The sequence below is a fragment of the Acomys minous genome, assembly GCF_964271855.1.
Source record: "Acomys minous genome assembly, chromosome: 4".
NCBI classification, from domain to species: Eukaryota; Metazoa; Chordata; class Mammalia; order Rodentia; family Muridae; genus Acomys; species Acomys minous.
In genome coordinates this window covers 60120235-60135715 of record NC_140486.1, presented here as the reverse complement: position 1 = coordinate 60135715, position 15481 = coordinate 60120235, and the positions used below count along the sequence as shown (strand labels likewise).

The window sequence follows — 15481 nt, the reverse complement described above, 5'->3', positions numbered from 1 at the left end:
TCGTGATGCTACAAAGATAATGAGTAATTACTTCTTAGTCTAGTGGAGAGACAAAATCCCTTAAAGTGTTTTCCAACCTCAGCTCATTTGTTAATATATTCCTTTGTGTATATTCGCCTGATCCTTTTTCCCAGCCATGAGAAATTCTGTTTGGCACACAAGCATGCATCAAGTCAGTGCTGTTGATAACAATCATGGAACGGACTCTAAAGAGAAGTCATGTGAGCAAATCTTTGCTCAAGAGTGGCTGATGACCTGGGGATCTGTAGGTAGAACGTGCAGGGATCTGATTTAGGAGGACCTTAGTGGTTGTGGCCTTATGACCTTGTCACTGAGACTGAAGAACTTGACTAGCCATGCATTTGTATACATTAACTGGATTTTTATTTTTAAAAAATTATTTAATTTTATGTGCATTGGTGTGAGGGTATCATCACATTCTTTGGACCTAGAGTTACAGACAGTTACCTTCTTTTTTTTTTAAAACCATCAATATGGGCTGGAGAGATGGACCATTGGTTACGATCACTGGCTGCTGTTCCAGAGGATCTGGGTTAAATTCCCAATACCCACATGGCAGCTCACAACTGTCTATAACTCCAATTCTGGGGGACCCAACACCTTCTCATACAGACATACATACTGGCAAAACACTAATACACATGAAGTAAAAATAAATAAATTAAGCCCTCAACTTAATGCAGCCTGGTAATATTGTGCCAAGGACTATGGCCCACAAAAAAGGGATTACTTGTTTATCCTGGAGCGTCAAGACAGGCTTGCTGGTAAAGGGCGTTGCGTGAGCAGAGCTAAGTAGATGAAGATCTTCAGTTATTAATAGGATCCTGGGAGTACGTGTGGAGACGCAAGAAAGCTCTCTAGTATGTGGGTGACGTAAGCCACAGCTAAAGGTCTATGATTTGAAAGGCAGCTCTGTTGATAGACTTCTACTCTTTTCATTGCATCAAAAGAACTGATTTTTACTTACTTAGCAACTCCTTTGTGGGCTACATTCTAATGTACTAACTGGTATTTTTTTCCCTTTAAAGAAAAAGGTAGTTGTTACCAATCTGAACGGTCACAGCGCTCGAGTCAATTGCCTGCAGTGGATACGTAGACACGATGGCTGTAAGTATTAATCTGAGAAGGCTCCTTGCAAATGCTTTTTAATAAAGTATGGCTAATAATTTTCTTTCATTATTTCTCTTAATGTAGCATTTCCTTGACTGACATTATATGTTTGGAAAGAATGAAAAAATTCACTGTTCCAGCAGTGAAGTGGCTGTCTAATTTTTTTGCTTGACAGCAGTTGACAAATGGATGCACCCTGTGCCCATAGCTTCTGATGGGAAAGTCTGTGAGCTGGGCATAGTGGGCTGACATTCAGCCTTCTTTTTAATGAGTCTGTTTCTGCCATAGATAGAGTGTTGCTTTATTTAGTTAAGACCTTGCATCTCTGATGCACTTGGTAGTATGGTCTGAAAAGTAAGGAACTGGACTGGATCAGAGGACCGTTGGTGGTCCTGAGGTGTGTGAGATCTGTGCTGTTTTCATAATACTAAGAAGTGTATTCATTCATAGGCTGTCATGAGTGTGCTGTGTCATTTTCTATTAGCCACATGATGTCTGATACTGTAATAGACTGAACAGAAGCAGATAGGAGACTTAAGCCATTTTCTAACATAGACATTCAAGGGCCTTGTAGATGTGTAAAATTGTGCTTCTGTTGTTATTAATTTTTTATTGGTTCTAACATTAGAATTCTTCAGCCCCATGAAAATTTGTATTAACATATGTCTAAGTTAGGGTTTCTATTGCTGCAATGAAACACCATGATCAAAAGCAAGTTGAGGAGGAAAGTATTTTTTTCAGATTACACTTCCACAGCGGTGTTCACTAGTGAAGGAAGTCAGGACATGGACTCAAGCTGAGCAGGAGCTGATGCAGAGGCCATGAAGCGGGTGTTACTTACTGGCTTGCTTCTCCTGGTTAATTCAACCTCCTTTCTTTTTTATTTTAAATTTTATTTTTAATTCACGCACATTGGTGTTTTGCCTGCATGCATGTCTGTATGAAGGGGCCATGTGCTTCCTAGGTATTGAACCTGGGTCCTCTTGAAGAACAGATAGTGCTCTTGACTGCTGAGCCATCTCTCCAGCCCCTAATCTACTTTCTTTTTTTCTTTTCTTTTCTTTTTTTTTTTTTAAGTTAAAAATTCCTTAATTTTTTATTCCTGGTACCACTACCACAATTTACAGGGCAATATACCTGATGTAATGAAAGAAAAAGAAAGACAAGGCTACAACAGATAAAAGACCTCAGGAATGTCCATCTAACTGACACTACACTGCATTAATCACCCTAGCCTAGTTTCTTATAGAACCCAGGACCACCAGCCCAGGGATGGCACCACCTACAGTGGGTGGGACCCTGCCCTGTTGATTACTGATAGAGAAAATGCCTTATAGCTGGGTCTCTTAGAGGCATTTCCTCAGCTGAGACTTCTTCCTTTCCAATGACTCTAGTTTGTGTCAAGTTGGCACAAAACCATCCAGTACAGCATATTTTGTACATCACTGTAATTAAATTACTATTGCCAGAGGGGTTAGGGTACACTCCACAGTGCCAGTGTAGGGAGTCCACCCACCTTTGTGTAGGTTTGGCGATCAAACTGAGGTCCCTAGGTTTGTACAACAGGTGCCTTTACCTAAAAAGCCATCTTGACTGTGTAATTCTTTTTTTTTTTTTTCCTAAGACTAGGTTTCACTGTGTAGCCTTGGCTGACCCAGAGCTCACTATGTAGACCATACTGGCCTCAAATCTACAGAGATCCCCCTGCCTCTCTCTTCTGAGTGATGGGGCTAAAGGCCTGTTACCACACCCACGTCATTGTAGTCGCTAAGTGAACTACTGAAGAGTATTTTTTACTTTTAACTTCCAATACTCATATATGTAGCTCACATTGAAAGGTTTTTAGGGTTTTATGAATGTGAATTAAAACAGAAATTTTGAGCTGGGCGTGGTGGCACATGCCTTTAATCCCAGCACTTGGGAGGTGGATTGCTGTGAGTTCAAGGCCAGCTTGGTCTACAAAGCGAGTCCAGGACAGTCAAGGCTACACAGAGAAACCCTGTCTCGAAAAAACAAAAAAACCAAAACAAAACAAAAAAAAAACCCCAAAAAAACAAACCCAGAAATGTTGAAAATTGCTTGACTGTGTTGGATTTTTTAACTTCCCTATTGATCACTGAACCTCTCAATCCAGTGGAACTCTCTCAGCTGTCTCTCTGTACCTACTGCTCTGTCTGACACTCTGAGTTAAGTTTCTTTCATTCTGCATTATGATCCAGGTACAAATGCAGAATTTCCTTGAGTTGGTGAGACTTTTCTGTGTTTTTTATCTGTAATATTAAAGAAAAACTTTAATAAATAAACTATGTATCTTAATTGGTAAGTCAGAGTACATCTTGTACCAAGTCAGTAAAAGCCGTTATATAATACAAAGGACAACTCTTTTTTTTTTTTTCGGGGCGGGGGGAGCAGTTTGAGATTGCTCTAGCTGTCCTGGAACTCGCTCTGTAGACTAGGCTGGGCTTGAACTCAAAGAGATCTGCCTGCCTCTGCCTCCCAAGTGCTGGGATTAGAGGGATGCACCGGCCAAAGGATGACTTAATGTGTGCGCCAAAACACAGCTATAAATATATTAGTTGTCACTGCCTGACATCTAAGACTACTGGAAGCACCCATGGAACTGTGTTGTGAAGTATTAGTTTTGCCTTTCATTTAAAGGTGAGGTTACATAAAATGAATTACACATGTTACCACTGTAACCTGTGGTCTTCTATTAAGGCTTTGTCACAGGATAATTTATATTTCCTAAAACTTAATTTTAAAAAATGATTAGGAGCTGAGTGTGGTGGCTCAAGTTTAATCCCAGCACTTGAGAGGCAGAAGCAGGTGGATTTCTGTGAGTTCAATGTCAGCCTGGCCTAAGAGTTAAGTTTCAGGACAGCCAGAACTACACAGAGAAACCCTGTCTGGAATAACCAGGGGTTGGTGGTGGGAGAAGAAAAAGAAAAGATCTAGGGAAAGAAATGATGTGAATGCAAATATTTATTTACCAAGATACAACTTTTTCAGCCCTTTCCACTGAATTGGTGTCTGGAGGATCTGACAATCGACTGATTTACTGGGAACTTGAGAATAATCAGGTCAGTAACTGTTTCTGATTCCAAGAAATGACGAAAGTTACTTTTCAAGTTTTAGCTTTCATTTCTTTTCTTTCTTTTGGTGGGTTTTTTTGTTTTTTGTTTTTTTGGTTTTTTTTTTTTTGATTTATGAAGTGCCCTGTTGCTGTATGTCCTGCCGTGTCTCCTGGAAGGCTGGAATTGCAGGTTGTGTGTACCATCACACTCAGCTGAAACTGTTTATTTTCCACATGTCAGGCCCCCCCCCCCATACCCTTCTTGTAATTTCTGCTTCCGTATTCCTGTGCTGTCACTGTCCCTGTGAACTCCCTCACTCAGACTGGTCTCATGTGAGCCGTTCTGTTTCATAATGACAGACACTTTGGCGTGTTAGCTGGGCAGCTGCTGCCAGGCGAGTGGAGGTCTCTAGCGGAAAGTGATCTCCACACGCTGTGAGGATGCGCATGGCCTCTTTAGTGGACAGTTCGCTTGTTCCTAGTTTCAGGCAAAGAGTAATGAAAGTGAAGCAGGTTACTGTGTTGGTTCTGAACATTACCCTGCAGAGTAATAAGGTAAAGTCCTCCCCTTCTGAGTCAAGGGCATCGTCTTGAGGGCAGAGTGGACTTGCAAATTGAAAATTCAAAGTGCTGTGCTCAGCTGTGTGAGCTCCCGAACCCCACTACAAACAGATAACCTTTGAGCTGGATGTAAGGTGGAGGGTTATTGTCTTGGGAAAAATTTAAGGGATGAGGATTCCAAGTACGAAAAAACACATTACAGGAACGAACCTGCCATTCCCACTTAAAATCTCTTAGCATCCCGCTGAACCTGGAGGAGGCAGTTTTGGAAATGTTACTAGAGACTCCATGTGTGCAGAAATACTGGGGAAGAGTGAGGGGAGGTCGATTTGAACTCGCTGGTCGTGTGGTACAGGCCTGTGTAGTCAGCACTCTGCAGGCTGAGGCAGAAGTTTGCGTTCAAGGGCAGAATGGGCTATACAGCAAAACACTGTCTCAAAATTCTTTTTTTGCTTTGGTTGGGCTGGGCTCCAGATCAGTGGCAGAACACCTGCCTAGTATGTGTGAGGCCCAGGACTCAGGCCTCAGCTTTTGGGGGAGAAGTTCCTTTTCAGCAGGCATTTGGAAGTCAGTGATGACTGCTAAGGAAAGGAGTGCATCAAGAATACTGTGACGGCAATGCTACGTTAGCATAGGAAAAACAGGAAAAGGGGAGAGCGGTGTAAAAACGCTTTTGGCACTGGCAGGTCAGTTACAAAATAAATTGGGAATATGATGGACAGAGAAATGAGTAAGTGAAAATTCAGTTTTTAGGGCTCTGGGAGAAAGGTGCTTCTGCACAGAAAAATAGGCAAGTAGGGAGATTGGGAGCCAGGTGCAGTCATGTCATGTGAGCTGCTGGCTGTATGACCAGACTTACTGCTCAACACCCCATGCTATAGGAAATAGAAGGTCAAGTGGAGGTGGAGTTTTGGAGCCCTCTGCATTTGAGAGCAGAATGCCACCCTCACTGGGACCAGTCTTAGCAGAAGAATTCAGGGAGGTGAAGTGAGCTCTTATTTTTGAGACCTGAGCTCCTAGTGGCAAGACAGTCAACTGAGGGGACATTGAAGCCAGACTGAGTCGGTGTGAGGCTATGAAAGGCGTAGAAGAAAGATGAAAGAAATTGGGATTTAGGGGAAAGACTGAGTGTTTAGGGGTTGGATACCCAGTCATGCATTTCTGTGTGCGTAAGTGCACCCGGACTGCTGATCAAGAGAAGTACTTCTCAGCTGGTGGAGCTGAGCATGACCTCAAACTAATGAGCCTCCTGTCTCCACCTCCCAAGTGCTGGGATTACAAATGTGCAGCTATCATGTTCTGTCTGCAGCCTCCTCACTTTTGTTTTTTGAGACAGCCCATTTGGCAGCCCACGCTGGCCTCAGACTCTGAGTCGTCCTCTTCATCAGCCTCTTGACTTCCGGAATTACAGACATGAGCCACCATGCCCAGCTTTACAATTCCTTTGTTCTGATAACATATGTGATATTCTTCCTGATTCAGGTTTTAAAAGCAGTCCGTCTCCAGGGCCATGCAGGACCTGTTTATGCTGTGCACGCTATTTACCAGAATGAGCCATCCGATGACGTGCTGCATACCCTGATAGCTTCTGCAGCGTCGGATTCCACAGTGCGACTCTGGTCTAAAAAGGGGCCGGAAGGTAGGTTTGGAGCCTTGTATCCTAGGTAAAAGAGATAGAAATTGTGAAATGAGTCACAGCTACAAGAACACACATAAGTTCTAACATTTCTAGCAACTTTAAAATGTCTTTTTTACTTTTCAAAATATCCCTTAACCAAACTATTTGACTAAGTAAATGCCCAAGGTCACTGAGGCTTGGGGTTGGCTTTTCTCCATCTCTCTGTAGGCACCCCAGCTTATTCTTCGTTTTTTAAAGATTTACTTATTTATATGAGTGCCTGTCTGTATGTACACCTGAAAGTTAGTAGCGAGCATCAGACCCCATTACAAGTGGTTGTGAGCCCCCCTGTGGCTGCTGGGAATTGAACTCAGCCAGCGCTCTCAGCCACTGAGCCAGCGCTCAGCTCCTGCCACCCAGCTTCTTTAGTTAGGTAAGCTCAGCGGGAACTGCTTATGTGTGTTCTGTTTTTCAGTAAAATGCCTTCAGACCTTGAACTTCGAGGATGGATTTGTTCTGACTGTCTGCCTGTCTGTTTTGCCTGGTACTGATGGTGAGTGTCCTGCTTAGAAAGAATAGCATAAAGAAATGTTTGCAGCCTTGACTTTGTATCTGTTACATTTGTTTCTCTGGTGTTGCTGATCCAGCCAATGGCCTCACACATGCTAAACAGCACTTCAGCACTGAACCACACTCCCAGCCCTAGGTCTAAATGCCCTTATGAACTAGACAAGCTGGGCATTGAGATGAAGGTCTGAAATATCAGCATTAGAGAAATGGAGGCAGGAGGGTCAGAAGTTCAAGGTCAGCCTAGGCTACATGAGACTGTCTCAGAAACAGAACAACAAATAACTGAGATGTTGATAATGGAACATTTATTACAGTAGTCAACATCCCAAGTCTAGATCATAAAGCTAAGGACAGCCATTAGGAACTTTGTTAGCTGAGATTTACTGATTTAATATGTGCTCCATATTGATGTTGCTGCTTATAGAATTTATCGTGGATATACCTAAATATAATTGGGAGAAAGTAGTTCTTTGAAGGTGAAGGTTGGGCTAAGTTGAAAAGTGCTTTACTTGTGTGAGCTTCTCAAGACGGCAACTCTGCATGCCCTGCATGCCCTGCACGATGCGTTTGCCGTTACCTGCCTTCTTTATCCATAGAAGTGAAAGTCAGCGTGACTCAGTGATTCTCTTTACCTCCTCCTTTACCTGGAGGACAGGCCAGCCAGCAGAGGGTGGCTGGGAAACGCCAGCCTCTCCTGCCCTCTGCGGTCACAGCAGGAGCCGGGTCTCTGCTTCCGTGTCATGCTTCCTTCATGCAAAGGTGACTGGAAAGTGAGCTTAGTTTTATAACACACACACCTTTTAGTCACCTCAGAGGGTTTTGTTGTTGTCGTCTTGTTTTGTTTTCCTTCCTTCCTTTCTTTTTTAACAGTTCCCTTTCTTTCTTTTAAAGGTTTATTTTTATTTATTATTGTACACAGTGCTCTGCCTGCATGTACAACTGCAATCCAGAAGAGGGCATCAGATCACACTAGAGATGGCTGTGAGCCACCATGTGGTTTCTGGGAATTGTGCAGTCGGTGCTCTTAGCCTCTGAGCCATCTCTCCAGCCCTTGGTTTTATTTTTCAAGACAGTTTTTCTCTGTAGCCTTGGCTGTCCTTGAACTTACTCTGTACCAAGCTGGCCTTGTACTCACATAGATCCGCCTGCCTCTGCCTCCCAAGTGCTGGGATTAAAGGAGTGTGCCACCATCGCCCGGCCACCTCAAAGTTCTTAACCGTATATTTGATTATGTACTCTTTTATTTTAACACTTAATTCATTCTCAAGCAAAATGTAAAGTCCTTGAGTCAGCAGACACATGTAGAGATTTTTAAGTAGCGACTGCTGCTGGCCTCAGACTCGAGTACTCAGCTGGGCTATCAGGTTTCCCTGCTGGCCCGCTGGCTGGTGCTGGAGAAGTGTACCTTTCCTGTTCTTATTTAAAACTTATTTTTGTTTAGGGGACAACTATTTTGGGGGAGTCCTTCTGTCCATCCACCTTATTTCTAAACTAGACTCTCTCTTATCACACGCCATATATTCTAGGATAGGTGGTCTGCAAACTGTCTGCCAATTCTGTCTGCCTCTCATCTTGCCAGAGCAGTGTTGGGATTGCAGATGCAAACACCACATCTGGCTTTTTTATGTGGATCCCAGAGATTGGACTCAGGTCGTCAGGCTTCTATGGCGAGCACCTACCCCGTACTTTCTCCCCGTTCCCTCCTTGTTCTTCATCAGTCTTTCACTCCCCTTGGTCATGATGCACAGAGCGGACTCACTAATTGTCTGAGTATTTGCCAACAACCGTTGACTAGAGCCGTGTACCGTGTAGAATGTCCATTATCCCTGGAGACAGGTTGGACCCGTCAGTTGTGTTATGGTGTGGGGAGCAGGAGTCAGTTTCTTCACCCAGTGATCGCAGCTGCGGGACTCACAGCCATGCCTGTTTTCTTTCCCAGTACCAATATTAGCATGTGGTGATGATGACTGCAAAATTCACTTATTTGTTCAACAGGATGACCAGGTAACTAATGATTCATATCTTATTTTTATTAATTTATTCTCACATATATTATATGCCCACCACAGTTTTTCCTCCCCCTTGTTATCCCCCAGCTCCTCCGTTCTCTGCCTCCACCATCCACTCCTCTGTTTCCCTTCAGAAGGGCGAGCCTCCCACAGATAACAACCAAACACGGCACATCAAGTTGTAGTTAAAAGACTAGAATTATATTTTGATTTATGACATATCTTAATATAGACTACTTCTAGATTTTAACATTTTAGGAACATTGTAATTCAAACCAAAATAATCCAACAGAAGTAATCTTTTTGAGAGTTCTTTGTTAGATGATCTGTCAGGTTTTGAACACCACATAACTACTTCCTTAGTGACCAGGCCCAGAGTTATTAGAGGAAAACTAATAACTAAACCCATGAGACTGTTCCATAGAGAGAGGGAGAGGACTGATGCCATGCTGGGGTTTTCCCTTAAACTTCTGAGTGTGGCACAGCACACCTGCTGCAGAACGCTGAGGTCCTGTGTGTCCTTTACACGGAGTGGACGCCTTGGCTGAGTTAAAGGAGAGAATCCCATCAGTAGGCCTGGTTGGTTCTAGGCCCTTGTTTTGTTCTGTAAGAAATTTTAAAATAGTTGCAGAAGTTTAGGTGTCCAGCATTTTCAGTGCTGTTTTATCTTGTGAACCTTTAAACCACTTGAGACTTGCAGCTAGTGTGTCCTTAGACTAGCCCAGCTAGTCACTTGGGCGCCACACACCTGACTGACTGCTATCTCCTCAGTTTCAGAAGGTGCTCTGCCTGTGCGGACACGAGGACTGGATAAGAGGCGTGGAATGGGCAACCTTTGGTCAGTACGACATTTTGCTAGAAGTGAGCGTGACAAGCTTATGTGACTTCCAGGAGCACTCCTTCCCCCACTAGTTACGCTGTCTACTGTCCCAGATAGAGAAGGGATGTACAAGTTTTAAAAGGAGCACACACTATGGCATGCACCTGGAGAATACTGGGCAGTGGGCGCCACAAGGTCAAACTCACAGAGTCAGGGTGGCAGCTACCTTTGCCCTGATCCATCACACTGGCTCAGAAAAGGGGAGTCAGCTCTTTTGCTAACTGTTGATTGGGTGGTAAAGGATGAAATAAATTGATTTTTACAGGATGGCAGTAGTTGTCTTATTTATATGTAGATATTCTTGAGGAGTTCTTTCTAGAGCTTTGTGGCCTGGCTATAGACAGCGTTGCTATATACTTAGTCATTAGCATTGTGTATATATTTGCCGGTACCATGAAAGATGAGTGACAGTCAACTAAATGAAGGGTAGGAACCAGATCTAGAAATACACACACCATAGATGAAGAAGTCTTACACCTAAATTTACTACATAAAGTGTTTTAAAAGTAATGCTGCATATATTTTCTAATTAGGTAGAGACCTTTACCTAGCAAGCTGTTCCCAGGATGGCCTAATAAGAATATGGAGACTGTATATGAAACCAACCTCGTTAGAAGATGATGATGATAGTATAAGGCTGAAGGAGAATACTTTCACTCTACAAGAGGAAGGTGAGCAGCTGTGAATGTGTGGTGGAAAGTGCTTAGCACTGCTGGCTGTTCCAGTTGTCGGGGTCTCCACACATCGCTGTGAGGGGTAGTATTTCATTTTTATGTGAGATCTGTTATTTTTCATATTTGAAACATTTTTATAAACCTTATCAGTCCGGTCTTTTTAATTGCTGAAAGTTATGCTTAATGTTCAACAATGAATTAACTTGTGAAATGTTGCAAGCAATTGAGCTTTTCTTATGATGTTGTAATAGACTGGCTTCCCCACCCACAGGTCTGATTGGAATGTTGTGTGACAGAGAGATACTTGAGTTTGTATCTAAATACTGTTCTTGGCTAATCTTAGCTCTAAAGCCTGTTAGAGTTGTGACTTTGCTAACAGTTGTATGGGGAAAACCAAGAAATGATGTAACCAACCTTTTAAGAAGGTATGCCAACATATGAAAATTTTCATTTATTTGTTTTTAAAGTCTATAATATGAATTTTAGCTTCCCTTATTTCTTCATTTATGTTAAAAAATTAAAACTTATTAATATTAAGTAGGGAAACTAAAAGGTTGACGTACATGTTTTTACTGTCTGTCTGACTGCCTATCTAATCTTCTCTATCGATCTATGAATGAATGGCAGGGTTTCGTATGTTTCAGGCTGCCTCCTTGACTCCAGGTCTTCCTCCTTCTACTTCTGAATGCTGCTGCTGTTAGAGAATTCTGCTTATTAGTGTCACACTGGGGGTGGAAGCCAGGGTGTGAGTGTGCCGACATGCACTCTCTCAACTGAGTTATAGCCCCAGCGTTTGTTTTTGCTTTAATACTGTGTGTGTGTGTGTGTGTGTGTGTGTGTGTGTGTGTGTGTGTGTGTTTGGTTGTGCTGGAAGGCCTTGTACATGCTATGCAGTACGTGGCTGAACTACACTCTAGCCCTAGTTTTGAACTGATACAAAGGAGTTGTATGTATGATATTTCAAAATCTAATGCTGTGTGATTTTGCGTCTTAGTTGCTATGTTGCAGCCTTTTCAGGAATATTTCAAATAGTAAAATACATTCTTTAATATTTATGCTCAGATAGAGAAAAAATTAGGGGACAATTCATTTTTAGCTCTTTTTCTCTAGTGTGTGGGGTTAATGAAGTCTAGATTTGTTGTTGTTGTTCTTTTTGTTGAATCTGGATTATTGTGTTTTGTTCTAATTTCTTTATACAATTACACAACAGAATTGATTTTAGAAATGTTCTTTTTAGAAGAGTTATGATGAAAGGTCCCCGTGTCTCTTGTGTTGTAGGTGTTAGCACAACAGTTGCGGTTACCCTGGAGACCTTGCTGGCTGGACACGAAAACTGGGTAAATGCAATTCATTGGCAGCCTCCCGTCTACAAAGGTAGGCGGACAAAAAGCAGCTCTTGCTTCATTCATGTAACAGTGCCCAGCTGACAAGCTGAGCTGGGGGGTTGCTGTGAGTGTGGCTAATGGTGGTGGATGAGGCATTTTCCAGTTGAGAGCAGCTCCATTGAAAGGTTATCCAGGCAGGCCGGCTTTTGCCGCAGGCTGTGGAAACTGCCGTACTCCTGACAGCTGTGCTTGTTCACAGTTCATGTGTGACTCAGGAGTTTAGGAAAAATGGTGGTACATGCCTGTGACCGCAGCACTCGGGAGGTGGAGAGAGGCAGATCTCTGTAAGTTCGAGGCCAGTCTGGTCTACAGAGCGAGTGCAGGACAGCCAGGGCTACACAGAGAAACCCTGTCTTGAAAACAAACAAACGAACAAAAATTTAAAATAATATGTATTATTTTTTTAAAAATGAACATTGGAGAGACAATCTGTAGTTTTCTGTAGTCCAGGAACCTGTGTCCCTTTGAAGCTGTCTCTCCATTCTTCTGTGGAGACACAGTGCTAAGGTCAGTGTGTGTCAGCCCTAGGCACATTATTAAGCCTGAATTTCAGGTTTGTATAGTCATGGACAGCATTGTTGTCATTGGCAAAACTTGGCTAGTATATACTTACCCCACTGCATCAGTCACACTCATGTAGCTGTGGTGATTACCCTGTAATATTCTGTTATCTGAATATATCACTAGTTTGTACTAAGGGTAAATCTTATGGCTGTACATTGTTGTTTTTGTTTTGGGGGACAGGCTGTCACAGTGTAGCCCAGGCTGACCTTGAGCTTGAAGCATTTGTCCTGCCTCAGCTTCCTAAGTGCTGGGGTTGTGTGCGCCTGGCTCTGCATGCTCTGCTGTTGTAATCAGGGCTATGTGCCCTCTGTTTCGGCCTGAAGTCTTAAATGCTGCTTGTTGATCATCTGAAGACATTCGTGCTTCTTTTCCTCTTCAGATGGCGTTCTGCAGCAGCCAGTGAGATTGCTGTCTGCCTCCATGGACAAAACCATGATTCTCTGGGCTCCTGATGAAGAGTCAGGGGTTTGGTTAGAGCAGGTAAGATGTGGATATTTAAGAAATAAAAAATGGAGCTTTTAAAAGCCAGTATATATATCCCAAATCTGTATTCCCAGCGCTGTAAAGTTTCACTTGGTATGCATGTACATTAAATGAACTGTATCTTAGTCTCCAGATTCCTTTACCAACGTGAGAAATGGACCTATTGGTTCATCACTGTTTTTCTGTTCTTTGTAGGTCCGAGTAGGCGAAGTAGGTGGAAACACCCTTGGGTTTTTTGATTGCCAGTTTGGTGAGAATGGCTCCATGATCATCGCTCATGCGTTCCACGGCGCGCTGCACCTTTGGAAGCAGAGTACAGTAAACCCAGTACGAGCATATGGGCTCCTTGTTGATTCATGCTTTCCCAGTAGGCACATTCAGCAGAGATGGCAGGCGCTCCTAAAGATAGTCTGTGGTATTTATACTAGGTTAGAAGTCTGGGCTTTTCTAGGAAAAACAGTGCAGAGTTGTGCAGCAGTGTGACGGTGTTGAATGGTGTCTAAATGTTGTCCATGTGGGCTAGAGTGTGTCTCAGTGATACTGGCCTAGCTAAAGTGCGACCCTGGGTTGTCTGTCCTGTTCCCCTAATCATGTGCAGATGAATGTCAGGGTCTGGATGCTACTAAATAAGTGATTTTAGATTTAATAAATGAAAGGAATCAGGATATCGGATGATTGTGACTTTTCATATTTTGAGTGTGTATCTGACAGCTTCCTTTTAAATACATAGTTTGCATGTTTTCAGTTTTAGTGTATGTTGGTGTGCATGTGCTGGTGGGTTGCTTTGCAAGTGCAAAGGTTAGAGGACAACCTGCAGGGCCTAGCTCTCTCCTTATACCATGAGGGTCCTGGGGGTGGAGCTTAAGTCATCAGGCCTGCTGCTAGGGCCTTCATTTGCTGAGCCCAGTAGCTCTCTTGTTTTTTTTGTTTTGTTGGAGACAGGGTTTCTCTGTGTAGCCTTGGCTGTCCTGGACTCACTTTGTAGGTCAGGCTGGCCTCGAACTCCTGTGATCGGCCTGCCTCCGCCTCCTGAGTGCTGGGATTAAAGGCATGTGCCACCATGCCTGGCATCAGTAGCTCTCTTTATAAAGTACAAATTCATTGCTTGGCATCACTTTGGGCTTGTGATAATTCCCTTTGAGGTCATAACTTCTTGTTTTCTTGGAGAACTAGTCTTCTAGCCTCCATTTGGACTTAGCTTTTAGGATTATTTCCACAGTTTAAACAACCAGTAAGACTATGACATTGGTAGTTTAGGAACGTCTTTTTTTTTTTTAAGGAACTATTTTTTTAAGGTGAACTTTAATTTCCTTAACCTAGTTGGTCTTCGAGGGTCTTTGCAGAAGAAAAGCACAAGATGAGGAAGGAGGTACTGAAATCTGAAAACAGGTTCATTTAAAAGTAACTTTTATTCTTCTGGCTTAATTGTTGTCTCAGAGGCTCACTGCCTCCTGCTAACCCAGGCCTAGTCCTGGAAGCTTCTAGCTTCCGTACAATCTAACCTAGGCCTAGAATGTTTCAGCCTCTCAGACTTATTGCTTTATAAGCTCACCCCTACTCGTTCTTTCTTTGCTCTGGGCTGCTGGTTCAACTCAGCTGTTCTGGCTCAAACTCTTCTCCCGGCTGACTTCGCTCTCGGCCCAGAATCACTCTGCTTGGCCTGAGACTAACTCAGCAGTCTGCTCTTATCTTCTGGCTTCTGCTCATTTTCTGCTCGTTCCATCTTCACTGAGTTCTCTCTGTGTAACTCACGTCTTCATTACTGTCCTGGTAAAACTGCCTCCTCTCTCTGTAAAACTGCCTCTTAAGTAGCTTCCCTTTCCTCTCTTCTTGTGAGAGTTGGGAGTATCCTATTCTGTCAAATCTTCTCAAATTCGGTCAAATCTTCGTCACTTTCTTTTTCTGCCACTCAATTAGACATCACTTTCAAACAGGACGAGACTTTCCACAAACTAACTTTACCTTCACTTGGGATTAAAGGCCTGTACCACCACACATACATCTAAGCTTTTCTTTACCTGAAACTTGCTCTATATGCCAGGCTGGACTTGAACTCAGATCTGTTTGCCTTTGTCTCGTGGTTTGAAAACGTGTTTGTATTGCAGCCGGATAACACAGACCTAGATCTTTGGATGTGGTCTCTTGTCACCCAGATCACAGACCTAGAAGGTCTTTGGATGTGGTCTCTTGCCAGAACAGCCATGTTCTGAATTCCTCTACAGTGTCACTGTGCTTGTGCCTGAGAACTTAACATATATAGTGCTGGGAGTTTGATTTTTAAATGGACTCGTTTTTTTTAGAACAGTGTTAGATTGACAGCAAAACTGAGCAGAAAGTAGAGTCCCTAAATACCTCAGACCCAGTGCTCGTATGCTCTCCCTCACTGTCAGCAGCCCACACCAGAATGGTTCATTTTTTTTTTATAATCAAGATTATTTTTTTTTAATTTATTTTTATGTGTCTGTGTGTGGGTGTGTGCATGTGAATACAGGTGCCCACTGAGGGCAGAAGAGGGTGTTGGATTCATTGGAAC

At 43.0% G+C, this 15481-nt stretch overlaps 1 protein-coding gene across 1 annotated transcript in view; it reads left to right on the top strand.

Moving 5' to 3' along the window:
* The window catches only part of ELP2 (elongator acetyltransferase complex subunit 2), a 38516-nt gene that overhangs the window by 2061 nt on the left and 20974 nt on the right, over positions 1–15481 (top strand). Inside the window, exons 2-11 of the mRNA XM_084780208.1 lie at positions 1050–1128; positions 4141–4211; positions 6248–6404; positions 6859–6936; positions 8893–8957; positions 9734–9800; positions 10376–10513; positions 11795–11890; positions 12845–12945; positions 13144–13275. Of these exons, the coding sequence (XP_084636334.1) occupies positions 1050–1128; positions 4141–4211; positions 6248–6404; positions 6859–6936; positions 8893–8957; positions 9734–9800; positions 10376–10513; positions 11795–11890; positions 12845–12945; positions 13144–13275 (984 nt within the window). The remainder of the gene's footprint in view (positions 1–1049; positions 1129–4140; positions 4212–6247; positions 6405–6858; positions 6937–8892; positions 8958–9733; positions 9801–10375; positions 10514–11794; positions 11891–12844; positions 12946–13143; positions 13276–15481) is intronic.